The 18324-nt window shown below is 42.7% G+C and overlaps 1 protein-coding gene across 1 annotated transcript in view; it reads right to left on the reverse strand.

The window, feature by feature from the left end:
- Nucleotides 1-287: 287 nt before the first annotated feature.
- The window catches only part of KCNG3 (potassium voltage-gated channel modifier subfamily G member 3), a 30113-nt gene continuing 12076 nt past the window's right edge, over nt 288-18324 (reverse strand). Inside the window, exon 2 of the mRNA XM_024553088.3 lies at nt 288-2772. Coding sequence (XP_024408856.1) covers nt 2127-2772 — 646 coding nt within the window. The 3' untranslated portion in view covers nt 288-2126. The remainder of the gene's footprint in view (nt 2773-18324) is intronic.

The following is an 18324-nucleotide window of genomic DNA, read 5'->3' on the forward strand; positions in this document are numbered from 1 at the left end:
GGATTGAGCACCAGCCTGCGAACCAAAGGGTCACCAGTTCAATTCTGAGTCAGGGCACGTGCCTGGGTTGCAGGCTGGGTCCCCAGAAGGGAGTGCTGGAGAGGCAACCACACATTGATGTTTCTCTCCCTCTCTCTCTCCCTCCCTCCCTTCCCCTCTCTAAAAATAAGTAAATAAAAACTTTAAAAAAAATAAATTAAAAAAAAAAAAGACATAGTATTCCCATGAAGAGTTCCCTGTGTCAGCAAAATGGGTGGCTATTGTATCTTAATTAGTAATATCAGGATGCTGTCATCTGCATATTATTTGCATAAATCACAAAGCCTTAATCCAAATAGGTGAGAAAAAAATAAATCCATGCTATTTATTTCAAATATATTAAAATACAATAAATATACAATAAATAACATAATTTATTTTGAGTATGTAATGGGTAACATACCACTGTTCAGTAGTAGGAAAGATGGGGTGAGATTCTTAATGGCCAAAATGTCACATAAATCCAGAAATTGGGGAAAAGGAAAAGTTTTGCTATTATTACCTCGGCAACGGCAATGGCAAAGAAGTGTGGCTTCTCAAAACCCAGAGACGTGTGACAAACAAGCTGCGGGACTACATGTTTAGAGATCTGGGTGTTGGCCCTTACTCCTTCACAATCGTACCATCTCCCCCCCAGTTTTCCTCCTGTACTAGTTGAGGTCTGAACTCAATCATGGCTAATAATCCTTTAATGAACATTTCTGGTAACCCCTTCTCCGACAAATATATCAAAGTCCATCCTCTCTCTGCCCCCCACTAGATTACAGTGTACAATATTAAATTATTCGTTCATATGACTTTAATTTTTTGTCTATACACTGACTTCTTTATGGCAGCTGGTTAACAAGGCAAAAGTCTTATTAATTCACCTTGCTAAACTTTAGCATTGAACAGTCGCCAGTTTTACATCTAGTCCTAATAATCCAGCTCGATTAAAGTGGCATCTTATCCGATATGGTTGTAAGAAGTTTTGGTGTAGCCGTAATTCACGATGGTGAAGATCAGATCAAATAATTATGTATTCATTGCTTTTAGCTGGCTCACAATGGCTAAGCTACACGGCAACCAAGCGTAAGAAAATGTGTCGTTCCTGTGTCTACGACAACCCAGGGACGACACCTAAGCATGACTTTGGTGGATGTAAATATCCTTCCACCTGCTACGGCTTCAACCCGTGTTGTTCAGCGGAAAAAAGAACAGAAGAAGAAAAATACGGGCTGTGATATCAAACTACTTCTATTGTCATTTTTTATGTGAAAATCTTCTTGTTTGGACCTTGGAATGTAAGGTCAATTACCCCCTAGTGACAGCAATGAATTCAAATAAAATAACTCCAATAAAATGCTAATACAAGCTCTCTTCATTCTAAAACACTCTTTTAAAAGAGTCATTTCAGTAAAGAGATTTTAAAAATCCAAAATGAAAAAGTGGGGACATACGCAAGCTTCATGAAGCTGCGTGATTAAGTGAATAATAGCAACAAAAATAAATCTGAGAATTGAGAAATGTGCTGGAAAAGTTTTCCAAATACTATTCTTGCTTGTATCTAGCTCCATTATACAGTTTAAATTCAGCCAAATTTTTTAAGTATTTGTTAAACAGTTCCCTCATGTGACATATGTTTCCAAGATACTTCTGACATTGATATGAGAGATTATAAAACATTTAGAAATGAAAATGTTACTCTCCAACAAAAAACACCATAACTTCCAAGCTTCTTCTGAATTCATAAGATGGAAAAACATTTGGAAAATAGTAGCTTTCCATTTTAAAATGTTCAAATAATATACTTTAAAACAAAAAAAGTGTAATTGTTCAAGGCAAGAAGGAGACAAGTCTAAATAAAATAAGATCCTAAAATTAACTCTAGAGACGTCACCTCTCCTTTGCAGTCTCAATCCTATTTACTCCATAATAAGTAAACTGTTTAATCCCTTCAGCTGGGAAGGATAGTCTTTACCCCACCGAGATAACAGTACCACACACACACACACTGCAGTGCCTGCCGAGCAAGAAGCGCGTAAATGTGAAGGAGCATCAACTCTTTCTACCAAACAAAGTGTAGGCAAGACTTGATTTGCAACGCATTAATTTAGGAACTCGGTGGAGAGGCTCCTACTGTATCTAGCTGATCTAAACTTGAGCTCATGGTAACACTGCACAAAGCTGTGGTAGATGAAAGTGATAGGTAATGCCAACAGAACAATTCCACTGACAACACAAACTCCTCCAAGAATTCTTCCAGGCATTGTGATAGGATACATATCTCCATAGCCAACTGTAGTCATAGAGATAATCACCCACCAGCAGGCAGCAGGGATGCTGGCGAAGTCCTTGTTGGATGCTTCCAGGTCCAACCCATGTTCAAGAAGCTGAGAAAGTGCACTAAAGATTGCCATGGCAACACAAATGAAGACAAGTAACATAACCATCTCTCGGTAACATCGTTTGAGAGTCAAACCAAGTGTCTGAAGACCAATGAAGTGACGGGCAAGCTTAATCACCCAAAAAATCCGCATCATTCTAAGCACCCTCAAGGTGACTCCAGCCCTCTGGAGCTGGGAGTTCTCGCCCGTGAATACTGTCATTAACACGGAGATGTAATACGGCGTGATTGCCAGCAAGTCAATGATGTTCAGGGGTCTCTTGACAAACTCACACTTGTTTTTGGAGACGATGAACCTCACGACGCACTCTGCAGTGAACCAACCTATGCAGATGGCTTCAATTATCCTGTCAAGAGAACAAAAGAAGAATCGATCATTTTATTTTTAAGCATTTTAATAGCTCTTAAGAGTTTTTCAGACAGTACTATACTAACATATCAATTCAGTTACTTATTCCAGAAAACATAAAGGACAGAGAGCATTATCAACATCATCAGACCCACCAGGACGCAACAGAACAACAAATATTACAGCTCAAATGAAAATTAAAACTTGAGAAAGTTCTTATTTCTATACTGCAGGTAAAACCACTGATTTTTTTTTTTTGCTTGTCACTAATACTTAAAATCTATTTCTTATTTTGTGAAGTTGAAATGAACTCATAACTCAGGCAACCTCAACACGACACGTTAGCGCCCTGTGAGGGAGGGCACGGATGCTCAGCTATGATGTCAGCTACGGCACTGGTCAGAGGACTTTGCTCTTGTGGAGTAGACGTACCCACGTTTTCAATGATGTGTTTCTTGGTAAACTAGAGTGAACGTGAGATCATTTCTCAAAAGGGAACTCTGCCGCCTCTGCCTATAGGCTTGGTGTGGGACACACGCGGCCGAGCCAGCTCTCTGGGCTCGGCCGAACTGCCGTGCCCTCACCAGCAGCGCGGCGCCACCCCGGGGCTGTCACAGTGCAAACAAGGCCGAGGACGCTTGCCCTGGAGCAAAACAATCACTAGAATGAATTTTCCCGAAGACCCCGTTTGCTTTCCATAGCGATTTTTATGCAACGTACATTTTTAAAAGGCCACACGTTAGCCAGAGCAGTATTTACCAACCTTTCCACACCACGGCACACACTGAAACTGAGGGTAATATTTACATAACGTACCAGCACCAAGGGGTTATATTCTTAGAGCGGAAGCTGCCTGCCTGGGGGCTCTGGACATTCTGGCCCTTGCCCAGTCCCGAGGCTGAGAAAATGAAATCCCAGCACACCAGTCAGGAAGCCTTGATCCAGAATAAGAGGAATTCTGAGGTAGTTTTTAATTAAATTACATTTTTAGATTCAAATTAAGTTATAATTATTGTATTGTCATTCATGTTTTTCCACATAATTCTTTCCCATTACTGACCTAGGCCCAAACATCATAGAGAGAGAAGAAATTGGAGTAGGGGAGATGGTAAGGGCCGTAGGGCAACATTTTGTAAATAACTCTTCAAAGTGCACATCGCAGAACGCAAGTGGCACTGGTGGTTGAGTGCACATCGCAGAACCTAAGTGGCACTGGTGGTTGGGTGCACATCACAGAACGCAAGTGGCACCGGTGGTTGGGTGCACATCACAGAACGCAAGTGGCACTGGTGGTTGGGTGCACATCGCAGAACGCAAGTGGCACTGGTGGTTGGGTGCACATCGCAGAACGCAAGTGGCACTGGTGGTTGGGTGCACATCGCAGAACGCAAGTGGCACTGGTGGTTGGGTGCACATCGCAGAACGCAAGTGGCACTGGTGGTTGAACACATAAAATTAACCACATCCCCCTACTGTAGCATTCGCGGGGCTGTAAAGATCAATTTTATTATTTGAATAGGTAGTATGTTCACATAGTTCAACTTTAAAAGGTGAAAACAGCCCCAGCTGGTGAGGCTCAGTGGATTGAGTGCCAGCCTGCAAACCAAAGGGTTGCTGGTTCGATTCCCAGTCAGCACATGCCTGGGTTGTGGGCCAGGTCCCCAGTAGGGGGAGCACAAAGGCAACCACACATTGACGTTTCTCTTCCCCTTTCTTCCTCCCTTCCCCTCTCTAAAATTAATAATTTTAAAAGTTTTTTTTAATGTGAAAACAGAAGATACAAAGAAAATGCTCGCTTTCAGCCCGTTCCCCAGCCACCTAGTTTCCCAGTCTTCATGCCGGTCACCAAACCCTCAGGGCGCTGGCTGTAAAAGTGACAGCCACTGACCACCGAGGCCCTGGAAGCCCAAGTAGCTTACTGTCCTGTAGCTGCTGTTAAAAATTACCACAGATTTCGTGGCACAGAACAGTAGAAAAGTATTTCCCCTTAGTTCTAGAGGCCAGAAGTGCCAAATCAGTATCCCTGGGCCAATACCGAGCCTTAGGAGGCCGCATTCCCATCGGAGGCTCTAGGAGAAAATCCACTCCTTGAGTCTTCCAGCCTCTGGCCGCTGTGGGTACTTCCTGGCTGACAGCCAGTCATTGTAATCTCTGTCTCCAGGGCCCCACTGCCTCCCCCTCTTCTGTCACTGTGTCAGATCTCCCGCTGCATGCTTCTTATGGAGATGCACGTGACAGCATTTAGAGCCCAGTGGGATAATCAGGATAATCCCACCATCTCAAGAGCCTTCATTTAACCACATCTGTACCACCCCTTTGCCATGTATGACAACATCCATAGGTTCCAGGGATTAGGATCTGATATCTTCGGGGGCAAAAGCTTAAGTCACAAAGTCAGCAGCTGAAGCCACAGCTGCCTCCACTGTTTCTCTACTGCATTATCTGTCCCTCTGCTCATGGACCCCATTACTCTGCGGTTGGCAGTGCTTCCCTGTCCCCACCAGACTATCAGGAAGAGCTGCTGCCACGACAGCTTCTGTGAACCTGGAGGCTTAGAAAACCGGGAGTAATGAAACTTGTCAGATCGAGAGAAGAAGCCGCCTTTGTTTTCAATATATAGTTTTAACATATATATCATCATACATCACTTCTCCCTGGTAATGCTCATCAAATATTCCACATGCCCCCCACATTTCCAGCCCCTTTGCAGTTAGGCAGGGTCATATGACCAGGTCTGACAGATGAGCTGTTTGCCAAATGATTCTGTCACTTCGGGGCAGGAACGTAGAATGAGTGCTGATTCTCTTCCCTGCCATGGCAACCTGGAAGGCCTGTGCCCTCCGAAACGGCTATAAGACGGCGGGGCCCCTATGAGCCCAAGTCCCCAAGCGTCTGTGCAGAGAAGAACCTGACTCTGATTGGACCTGATATGTGAGCAACAAATGAATCGTTGCCGGGTTAAGCCACTGAGATTTCTAAATGGGTTGCAATCCCAGGTAATAACCTGGTAAGTACAGTAAGATCTGCCCACAGTAGTAACAGTAATGGTTTTCTTGCAGTGACTATGGTTAAAATGCCACCAGTCCACCAGCTAACGTGAAGGGACAAGGGACGTGAGCAAAAGCATTGCACCTGCTCCCGCTCCGAGGGGGGACCCTTGCCTCTCACGTAGCAGAGTTGCACTGATCTCCTAAGGGCTCTCCTGGCAATAAAATCCTAAGATTCTATCAAATTAAGAAGAGTAAAAATGTTAATTGTGCCAGAAATACCAGAACATTTTCTGTTTAATTATTTCGACCAGCGGCCAAAGTTGTTCAGCTTAAAAAAGAGGAAACTCACATGGTGCAGAACGACCCCTCAGTAAGAGAATTTCAAAGGGGTAAACTCCTCTGTAACGAAGCCCCCTGGGCTCTCCCTGCCCACCCCCCAAGTCAGATGCAGGTTAGCCAGAATTCCACACTAAAGGGATGAATCAGTGGGAAGCCCAGGCATCCCTCTCTCACCTAGGACTTTGCCAAGGCAGTCTCCAACAGCAAACACCACTAAGCCTGCCAAAATCCCCCATGTTTCCAGCGGCACTCCTGCCAATGCCACCACCAACGGCTGCCGGAAAACCGAGTGCTGTTTTCCTGAGCACCAGAGCCAACAGTTGGGTACTCCCAAAGGTTACTGCCACAAAAAACAGGGAGACAAAAAGAACTGAGGAAGATAACTAGGGAACGTGGCTTTTGGAAGCCGATTCTGATTCCCTAGAGGCCCCAACTTAGGGAAGATCATAGATTCGTGGCTGACAAAAATACTTACCACTTATCGAGGCCTTTCAGCTGGGCACTGTGCTGGGCACTTTACAGACATCATCTCATTTAATCCTTTCCAAGAGTTCCAAGGAGTGGGCATTTCCCCTACTATCTCCATTTTACAGATGACAAAACTGAGGCCGGGAAGGTAAACACCTTGTCCAGGGCCACACAGCTAAAAAGCGACAGCGGCACGTGCAATGAAACTTGGATCTACCGGGTTTTGAAGTTCTAAGGAACCTTAGAAAAGACTAATAATTTTATGACAATGTTCAGTGTTAACATTAAATGATACGTGTCAAACAGCAGCATTTTTCAACCTGTCGGTTCTTAACCCATTAATGGATCAAAACTGACATCTTTCAGAAATTACAGGGAAAATACCAGCGTACAGAGAAGTGTTCTGCAGGATTGCTCCTCCCTTCAACCGCCGCCTCAGGCTGTCCTTGCTTTCTCTGCCTTCCCCGTGGCAAGCAGGAATGTGCGTGCGGCTCTCTCCCGGGCCTGAACAAACTGGGCTCTGCACCTCCTCCCTGCACAGCGGTTTCTCCCCTGCTGTTCCTCTGACCTCTGTTTCGGCCAACACACGCACCAGATCCGCATACGTTCTTCATTGATGAGCAGGGACCAAGGACGCGCTACAATCTACAAAGAAGCAAGTTCTCCAAGGACCACAACACTCTGCGGCAGGGGGCTGCTCGGTGCACATCAATCTCCATCAAAGATCAGAGTGTGTTTCTGTGAAAACCCCCAGACAATTACTCCAAATAATCCTTACCTTCTCTGCCTCTTTCTGGCATAATCAATTCCATTTTCAACCCCAAAACACAAATTAAGTGCATTTGGGTTGAACCTGAGGTACAGGCATCCCTCAAGGATATCGCAGGCCTGGTCCCAGACCACCCTAACAAAGCAAGTATCGCAATAAAGCCAGCTGTAATCGTTTTGCTGGTGGAGGGTCTTGCCTTCAGTTTGTAAAAAAAAAAAAAAAAAAAAAAAAAAAAATCCAACACCTTTTGAAGCACAATGAAGCAAAGCGCAGTAAAATGAGGTAAGCCCGTAGCATATACCTACTCAGTGCGGCCTAGCAGGGATGAATTCTAAAACCTAAGAAAGAAATGGCTATGAAGCTTTGTCGGTGTGGCAGTTTTTAACTCTTTGAGGTGCAGAATTGAGACCACGAAGCATACAAAAGAAAACAGAAGGGTATTATTACAAACCAGCAAGTACACATCCCATCAACCATCAGCCTACAGCCAATTCCACGCCCACGGCCACTTCCCTCCTCAAGTGTTATTTTGAAAGGAATCTCAGAAATAGGCATGTGTTCCAGAACCCTCTCTCATCCTTCCTGCCTGGTAGGTCAACCAAGTGTTCACAAAAGAGGCATGAAATGCCCCTGACTTCAGTCTGGGTCTGTTGAGACAGGCCAGTTATAGCGAGTCCTGGGGTAAGGATGGGATGAATATCCCCGTTAATTTGCATGTGATTCCAAGCTCATGGAGCACACATTCATTCACCAGTAAACAATATCAGGCTCTTCAGAGTCACCAGGAGGCCTATAAAGATGAATTAAAGACAGACCTTAACCATAGTTACTAAGATGTTATTACTGGGCAAGCTGGATGCAGGATACACCGGAATTCTGTGTACTATTTTTGCAACTTCTTCTAAGTATAAAGTTATTTCAAAACAAAAACTTTAAAACAACAACAACAAAAGTTACAACTTAGCTTTTAAAAGTTGACAACTTAGTGAGAGGTAAGGCATCCCCTCCTCTACAACAACCTTATCCATATAAACTCAAATATAAAACGCAGACAGTGATAAACGCTGCAGTCAGTCAGCGTGCAGAGTTCAGAGGGAGGGTAGCTTCCCTTCGCCTGGGGGCTGACGGGAGGCTTCTGTGATAAAGTGGCGATTTAATTACAGGGAGGGACAAAAGTAGGTTTAGAGTTGTTCCCATGGAAAATAATACAATAATTAGTAAATAATAATCCAAGAATAAACTCTGTATTTCATGTACTCCCAACTGTAAACTTACTTCTCCTCACCCTGAATTCTGGAAAGACCAGCAAAAGCAAAGTCAGGAAAGTGCTGGGTAAATTGGATGTAGTGGAAGCAATTACATTTTTAAAGTTTTTTTAAAAAAGCAGCAGCAGCCGCCTAAGAGAGGTGGCAGGTAATGAAGACAGAAAGGTAAACTGGAGCCAAAGTTGGTTTGAAGGCAATACTCATGGGTACCATCTATTGAAATAACTGCATGAGGCTGATGTTTTCAATATACCATGTCATATATACAGGTGACTATGACCCAGAAAAGAAGCCAGGTTATTAGCAGTGGTTATTCACCGGGAAAGAGGGAGATTAGCAGGTAGAGGGTTGCAAAGGTAGGAATCCATTCTGTTTTAACCAAAAGCATCTATGATTCTTTCACAAGTATTAATGATATGATTTAAAAAATAACATATATATATATATTATTACCACTCTTCAGGGCTCACAAGTTGGTTGTCGCTATTGCATTATCCCTATTTTACAAACACGCTCCAGGCTAAGTCTGTGGCCTGGCTGGGAGGCTGGGTGGGCAGCATGAATGCTTCTGCTGGGCGAGAGACTGGAGACAGACGTCTGCTTAGGGGACAACTAAAATATTCAAACACAAACATAAAGGCCACACGCCAAGCAGTGACCGTGGGAAAAAGAAAAGGCACACAGGCAGAAACCCACCACAGTGCTCAGAGAACGTGGGGCCTGGCTTGGCTGCAAAGTGGGGTGTGCGGTGGGAAGAGGGGGTGACTGCAGGGATTATGGTTGGGTGTGTACACTGAAGCCTTATGGCACAGCTGATGGGTTTTGAAAGTCAAGTTACAGCTTTAAAGGCAAAGGGAACCCATTAAAAATTTGGTTACAGGTGGCTTCATTCATTCAGTAAGCATTTCTTAAGAGGTTACTATGTGCCAGGCATATTGCCAGGCCAGCCGGCAGGGAAGAGGCCAAGTGTGCCGTGGGAATAGCCGTCAGGCAGGAGGTAATGGGATGACTGGGGGGCGTGCACAGGCAGGAGGCCAGGACACAGGCAACAGAATGGAAGGCCCAAATGGATGGGGGATGATGGGAAGGAGACGAAATAAGACGATGCGGCACAGATGCCAGAAGCCTTCAACAAGGCCCTGCCACTGGCTGGCTGGGAAGGGCAGAGAGTCATGGGTACAAGCATGTGAGCTGATGCCCAGCACTCAGCAGACCGCCTGGAGCTTCCTGGAGAGGTGCGAGGGTTGGAGGGAACCGGACAGAGCCCCCAAGACTGTCCCTAAACCAAAAGGCAAGTGAAGAAAGGAAAACCACCCAGAAAAGTCTTGTTACAAGAAATGGCCAATCTGAACCATTCTCTTTTCTTAATGGCATCTTTTCGAAGCACAAGTTCCTAAAGAATTTCATCAGCATCGGCTTCAGTGTTCGTGTTTGTTACCGTCCAGTCCAGGACTGGCTCCGGGCTGACTGTGCAGAAGCCACCGTGGTTCTGTATAAGACTCACCTGAGGCTCTCAAAGTCAGGGCTGTCAGGGGAGTTTCTCTTCACCTGATGCTAAGGAATGTGTTTTAGAAGACTATCACGTCCTAGGTGGTCACACGAGTGGAGAGTCACAAAATCTATGGCTCTAATTGTCACCTCTAAAACACTCCCCAGAGATGACAGCATCCACCAGCACCCGCCTTCCCAGGCCACCTGAGGCCTCCACTCCAAGTGGGCTCCCCTTCCCCCTGCAGGTATAGTGATCTCTCCCAGCACCTTCACCACGACCCCACTACCCCAGGTAGACACTAACTCATCTAGATAATGCTACAAGAAAATCAGTCTCTTCGTGAGAATTAATCCGCTCCCATTCCCTGTGTAACTATCAGAGGGGTTCTACTCCCTTTTTATTTAATTGGCAATTCATTAGTAAAAGAATCATGAAATAGAAGGAATATCAAGAGATCATCTTCCTTTTCAGACAAGATCATCTTTAAAAACTGATACCTATTCTTTTTCTTTAATAGCATTGTATTATTTTGATGTCCAAATAGTTTCTACCTAAAGGGCCGCTCAGAAAATGAATTTCAAAAGAATGGTATTTCTAAAGTGAGGTATTTCATGCTAATATCATTATTTGCTATATTTTTAAAGATATTATTCATTTATTTTTAGAGAGAGGGGAAGGGAGGGAGAAAGAGAGGAGAGAAATATCAATGTGTGGTTGCCTCTCACATGCCCCCTACTGGGCACCTGGCCTGCAACCCAGGCATGTGCCCTGACTGGGAATTGAACTGGCGACCCTTTGGTTCGCAGGCTGGCGCTCAATCCGCTGAGCAACACCAACCAGGGCTATTTGCTATTTTCTAATCACAGGTAAATCATATGTCCAGAGCTCAACTTAAGTTATTTTTGCTTAATTACTGTGTACCAGGTACTCACATGCAAACCTCAGAACATAAATGATACTTCTTCACCTACAAAGTTTCCAACACACACATAAAAATGAAAGATTTAATTAATTATGAGGATAGTTTAAAATATCCAGTTGTAAGGTCTTTTCAAACAACAAGCTAAGTGTTTCATAAAACATTCACAGCACTAAAAGCGACAATTCTCACTGCCCCCGTCCTGAGTTACTGACTCCCAACTATCATCAGATAAAAGCCGAGTTCACGATCAGGTCATCCAAGGCTCCAGATCATGCTCACGCCCCTCCTGCTTTGGACCATCTGCTCCAACATAAGATCTTCTCAGGCCTCTGGCCTTTGCACATCTATCCCTCTTTCTTAGCTAACGGCAACCAGACCTTCAAGTCTGAGCTGAAGCACCACCGCCCTTGGAAAGCCTCAAGGCTTTCTAGGTTCCTAGCGTGGCAGGGCTTCTCCTGTGTCCGCAGACGGCCAGCGTGTATCTCTAGCACAGGGCACATGACACTGTGTCCTGGCTGTACGTTTGCTGTGCCTCCCCAGGCAGGGGGAGAATCAGGCTCTGTGTGTGTATGCATCTCTTTTAAGTCACTATATTGGCCTAGTTAGGATACTTAATTGAACAAATGTTGTTTGAATAAGTGAATGGTCTAATAACTTTTATTAGTGAGTACAGCTGTTTTATCAGTCTCATAAAAGGTTTATGAGAAAATGATGTATTTGTTGTGTTGATTTCTTAAAAATTAAAAATAATGCATTACCATCCTTCATACCACACACTAAAATTAATGAGACGGAAAATAGTCCTAAAGGTAAAAGCTAAAACCGTAAAGGTTTCAGAAGAAAACACAGGAACCATCTCTGTTACTGGGCAGCGGGCAAACTTTCTTATGCAGGACACAGAAGCAGTCACCGTGAAAGCAAATACTAATAAATTAGACTATCGAAATTTAAAACTTCAAAAATAAATTTTAAACTTCAGTACAGTGAAAATGAATAGGTAAGCCAGAGACTAGAGGAAAATAGTTACAAAACATTTATCTGTCAAGGCCCTGGCTGGTGTGGCTCAGTGGACAGAGTGCCAGCCTGCGAGCCAAAAGGTCACTGGTTCGATTTCCAGTCAGGGCACATGCCTGGGTTGTGGGCCAAGTTCCCATTTGGGGGAGTGTGAGAGGATGTACCTCTTGCACATTGATGTTTCTCTCTCTCTCTCTCTCTCTCCTTCCTTTCCCCTTTCTCTAATAATAAAGAAAATCATTTTAAAAAATTGAATTAGCCCTGGCTGGTGTGGTTCAGTGGACTGAGTGCCAGCCTGCGAACCAAAGGGCCTTCTGGTTTGATTCCCAGTCAGGGCGCATGCCTGGGTTGCAGGCCAGGTTCCCATTGGGGGACATGGGAGAGGCAATCACACATTGTTGTTTCTCTCCCTCCCTTCCCCCTCTCTCTAAAAATTACTAAATAAAATCTTTTTTAAAAATTGAATTAAGAAATTGAAAGTTTTTTTCCTGAACATTTAGGCCAAAAACGTGGGTGCGCATTATACACAGGAGCATGTTATATACAGCAAAATATGTCATTTAAAAATGAGTGCATTTCATTTTATGTAAATTATATCTCAGTAAAGTTGATTTTTAAACAAAAAACCGAGATACTTCACACCAACCAGATTAGCAAAAGTTTTAAAGTCTGACAACATGCAGAAATGATGAAGACTGAGCAACAGACTCTTACTCACTACTGACGAAAGAAGAAATCAGCACAACCACTCCGCAGAGCTGTTAGCAACATCCGGGAGAGATGTGCGTCCCTTGCACTATAGCACCTCCAGGCCTAGGAGACGCGTTCAAGATTCTCCTGTGTGCGCGCTGGGACGTGAGCAAAGCCGTGCACCGCAGCGCTACACCAGTAGCCAAATTTCCGCGGACAGAACAAATGAATCAGTGCTTATTACAGTATAGTTGAAATGAAGGGGTTATATAGCAACAGATATCAACACGTGAAAATCTAAACAAAATGAAGTTGAGCTAAAACGGCAAGCTGCAGATCCCACTGATAGGCCACTTCACCAAACAATGGTTTTACGTATACAAAACAACCCTATATTGTATGTGTAGACACATATGCAAGCATACATTAAAAAGCTCTTCTCGGTGTGTGGAAATAACTTCAGAGTCAAGAAAGTGGCTGTTTCTGCGGGAAAAGAAGAGATTTCAGCGAGAAAGAAGCACCCAGGGGACTCAACTGTTTTTTTAAATCTCTTACTTCTTACGCTGGGTTGTAGGAACACAGGTGTTCAGTGTACTATCACCTATATTTCTCGCAGGCCTGGAAGACTCTGTAATGGGATGGTGCATTAATTTCCTCTTCTTACTTTTGTAAGCAAAGGAAAGGAAATAAAAGAAAACATGTGTTTCTTTGATTTCACAGATTGTTTTGTTCTGCTGCTTAGGTTTTTGGTAGCTGTATTCAAGGGAAACACATTTTGATTAGCATAAGGAGCTCTACTTTTTTAATGTTTAAGTTTTGCTTTATTTTTAATAGTCTCTCACATTTAAAAAATCTTCAGGGCATTTGCTGTAATGCCTTAAAACGCCAACATTTAATTAAATTACACAGATTAATTGAAAAATAGGGACAATTTATTTTAAAAGCCCCACATATATTGTACTGTTACCTGGTAAAACTTTATTTTTATAGAGACTGAAAATTCTGCTCTTTCTTTTACTTGTTCTTAAATGGCACGTGTAAAAATAACTATCAATTAAATCCAATGTGGTCCTTAATTTAGTTCTTGGGATGTGAGTCAAAGTCCCCCACACACCATCCACACGCCCAAAGGCGAAGTTGCTGCCGCATAGAAAGCAACGGAGTTTCAGCCAAGAACACCCGCTCTGGATGTGGACGGTGTCCAACTCTCTCTTCACGCTCTGTGACCCACAGTAAAAATCACCTGACTTCTGTATTGCCTTCACCTGTAACCTGACATGCTAATGGCCTCAGAGTGCTTTGTCTAAGTAAGACAGCTCAGGCTGTCGGGCACGTAGTGGGGAGCTCCGGAGTACTTACTTCGCCCACCCCATCTCGCGCACACGAGGAAATGTGCACAAACACACAGGTCCTCACAAGATGACGTGCGGGCTAGTCACGCTGCTCCAAAGGGCTGCCTTTCAAGCACCACAGATGAAAATGTTTCTTCTTCCTCAAAACGTATTACATCACATCACACAACTGTGTTCTTGGTGATCATAAATTAATGCACATTATTAGTAAATAAATGGGTGGATAAAATCCTGTCACAAAGTGTTCTGTTCGTTGGCATTTTATCAAAGCCAAAAACTTCATGGTGTCTCCCAGGCATTTCAGTATTGCTGTTCAGGGTTTAAACGCACCCCTAAATGCATCCTGACCCCTTCTTGTAAAGGTGCAGCTACTTAGTGTGTCACTTGGGGAGCCGCTGCCCCTGCCCCAGCTGGTGCCCCCTCCCTGACTTCCTGACACTTCGTGGCAACACGAGGGGAGACCCCCCAAAAAGCCTGAATTTAGTTTTTAATTGTGGATTTATTCTTACATGTTTAAACTTCAGTCACCTTCAAAGCACTCTCCACTTGATGCATTATACCCATCAAGACATTTTTTTCCACTGCTCAAAACAGTTTTTCAACTCATAGATTTTGATGCTTTTAGTGTTTCTGCTAGTTTTTTGTTTCACCTCTTCCACATCAGCAAAACGTTTACCTCTGAGGACGTTTTCATCCAGGAAAACAAAAAAAAGTTGCTTGGGAAGAGACTGGATGAATAGGAAGGGTGGGGCACAAGGGTCAAAAACTGCTGGACATTCAGCCCTGGCTGGTGTGGCTCCGTGGATTGAGTTGCCAGTTCAATTCCCAGTCAGGCACATGCCTGGGTTGCGGGCCATGTCCCTGGTGGTGGGGGGCGCATGAGAGGCTACCACACATTGATGTTTCTCTCCCTTTTTATCCCTCCCTTCTCCTCTCTAAAAATAAAGTCTTTTTAAAAAATTTAAAACTGCTGAACATTCAGCAGTGTGGGCAGGTGCACTCGTAAATCACCTGAATTGGGCAAAGGTGGAGAGAGTCTTCAAACATGCCAGCCAGTACACTGATGCAGACGGGTTCCTAGAGCACTCACCTAGCCTGTACTACAAAGGGCCCGCCCACCAGAAGATAATTCTGGGTTTTCTGGGTGCCCCTATAGCAATGTAGTCCCCCAAAACAATCCCGGCAACTCTTCCCTGCCTGTAGCCCACTTGAACACACTGGTCCCCAAACTTTTGGCTAATGTGACCCATGAAAGAATTTAGGAAAACTATATGCCATCCTTGGACATTTTTATTTTGACACTTGACAATTTTAAAGTTAAATTAACTACAAAGCATGCAAATTCTGCCTTGTTGTAAATATTTAAAATATTTAAGTCAAACTGTTACATCACTTTTTTAAAGTATCTAATGAATCCAAATACTTTAGTGTTTGCATACAACCCCCAAACTCCCATTTTAAAAACACACTAACAGCCCTGGCCAGTGTGGCTAGGTTGGAGTGTCAGATGGTGCACCGGAGGGCTGGCGGTTCGAGTCCCAGACAGGGCACGTGCCTAGGTTGTAGGTTTGATCCCTGGTCTAGGGGCGTATGAGAGGCAACTGATCATGTTTCTCTCTCTGTCTCTCTCCCCCTACCTCTCTAAAATCAATAAATGTATTTTTTAATTTTAATTACATTAACAAACTCTTCTTTAACCTAATTATACTTTTTTACAGTTTTCTTATAAAACTCACATTTCCATTCTACTTCTTCAGTATAATTTTACTCTATTATAATCTACTTTCAAGTCTATGTAATATATGCTTGAAAAACTTTAAATATCCTATACTCCTCTGCAGTATCAAAAATTATGTTTATATCTTTAATTTTCTTAATTACCTATTTATCTGTAACTTAATTTGCTATAAGCTGTTATTTTTCATTGAGTTATTACAAAATTCAGTACATAATTAAACAAAAGGTAAGATTTTATTTGAACTTCATCTTCAGCTTTTTTTTCTTTTCAATTAGTTCATGTCTTTTCAGCAGGTGAATATTTTATAGCCAAATTAATAAATGAATATTTCTCATGTCATTGGTAGAATGACATAGATTCGGCTTCATTTCTATTCCTATTCTTTTTCTTTTTTATTGAATTTATTGGGGTAACATTGGTTAATAAAATTATATAGGTTTCAAGTGTACGATTTAATCATACATCATCTGATTATTACATTCCTATTTTTGTTTTTACAGATGAGAGGGCTAAGAATGCTTACTTACTTGAACAAGGAGAGGAAAATGGAAGGACTTGTATCATAGGGATGTTATTCAATTCTTTTACCTCCTTCCAAGTATATGTGAAAATATCACATTTTGATTATCAAAAATTCTTTTTACGCCTATATAGTATTTCTATAGAAAAGATTTGACTTGAATATAATTATGATGAAACCATCAGACAAGTTCAAATTAAGGGGCATCTACAACACAACTGGCCTAGGGTCTCAAGAGCATCGATGTGAAATGATACCCTGGGTGTGATCACTGTGTTGTTGGGCGGGAAAATGTCCTGATTTTTAGAAGGTTTAAGTGCTGAAGTATTTAGGGATCAAGTGTAAAGATGTTTGCATCCAACTCTCAAATGTTTCAGCAGAGAAGTAATAATTGTAGATAGACAAATAGATCAAATGAAGAATAATTACTGTTACAATATGACAGATGATAGACAACATGAAGCAAAATCTTCACCATGGGTGAATCGGAATGAAAGACGTAAGGCTGTTTGTTGTATTTTTCTTGCAACTTTCCCATAGGTGTGATATTTATAAAATTAAAAATTAGGGTGAAATTATTTTTGATGATTTACCTGCTGTGAAATCAGTTATATTCTTCACATTTGTTAAAAGCAAAAACCAATAGTCCCCCAACCTGCAATCAATCTGTTGCCCATAATTAGAGTCATTCACTTTCTCACTTCCTAGGGAGTACTGCATAGAAAAATGAAACAAAGAAAAGAGAAACCACTTAGACCAAGACTTATCCAGCGCTGCTAAATACACCAGTTCCTCTTCCATTCCGAAGCACCAGTTCTAAACCTGATAATATTGGAAAGGGTTGGGCTATTAAAATATTTCAGTACCTCGTTGTCGACACAACATTTTTAATTAAATGTTTGCATCTGATCACGTGCTTCCAATATATTTTTCATCAAAACGTTGGAACCGCACCTAGCTTATTCAGCTTGTGGAAAATGCCCACCGTGTAATTGAATGTGCAGTCAATCCTCACTATGACACCAATCATTCCAATCAGATATACTTTCCTAAGGAAGAGACTATGTATTTTTCTCAATTCAAATGTTGTGTAAATAGTGCATTTCTCTATGACAACCTTGTCACTTTTGAACTGTACCACAGAGAGGGCAAGAGAGGGAGGGAGCGAGGGGGGAAAGAGAAGAGTGAACTTGAAGACAAAGGAAAGATGATGGAGCGTTGTTGTGAGCCTGCTGCTGGGAGGAAGGAAGGTCCTGCTGGATGCTTTCTCATGGACCTTCCTGATTCTCCTGGTATTTCTTACCAATGTCCTCTTTGTGTTGCTATCATATGACTCTCTCTGGGAATGGCAAAGGCAAGATTATTAAAGAAAAATGCTCCAGTGATGTCTTTCATCAGCATCCATAGTTTTTACACTGTTAGACAATGCCCCTTATTTGGTAAGACGCAGTATGGTAAGAGGAATGCCTTGTGAAACGGAAGGAGAACTGCGAAAGACCACTGCCTTCCCCGCAGGCGTGTCCTCAAGCAGACTGGTTTTACAGAAGTGGGCACACTGAAGGACTTGGAAACCGGCGCCTCTGAAATCGTGGTTCTCCGACTTTTTGGTCTCAGGATCCCTGTACACTTGAAAATTACTGAGATCCCCAAAGAGCTTTTGTTTAATGTAGGTTATCTCTATCGATATTTACCGTGTTAGATGTTAAAACTAGGACTTTTTAAAAATACATATTTATTCAATTTTTAAAAATAAACATATTTACATATACATGGAATATTTTTATGAAAAATAAGCATACTTTCCAAAAAAAGTGAACAAAGTGAGTCTTTTACCTTTCCGCAAATCACATTAATGCCTGGCTTCCTATAGGGCAGCTGCACTACTCTGTTTCCACATTGAACATGGGGTGCTGTTATTTTAAAGTATACAAAAACAGGCAGTTGGGAAAGGGAAGAGCACTTTAATAGGCTTTTCTGATCAATGTGGATAT

This window comes from Desmodus rotundus, chromosome 5 (assembly GCF_022682495.2).
Source record: "Desmodus rotundus isolate HL8 chromosome 5, HLdesRot8A.1, whole genome shotgun sequence".
Lineage (NCBI taxonomy): Eukaryota > Metazoa > Chordata > Mammalia > Chiroptera > Phyllostomidae > Desmodus > Desmodus rotundus.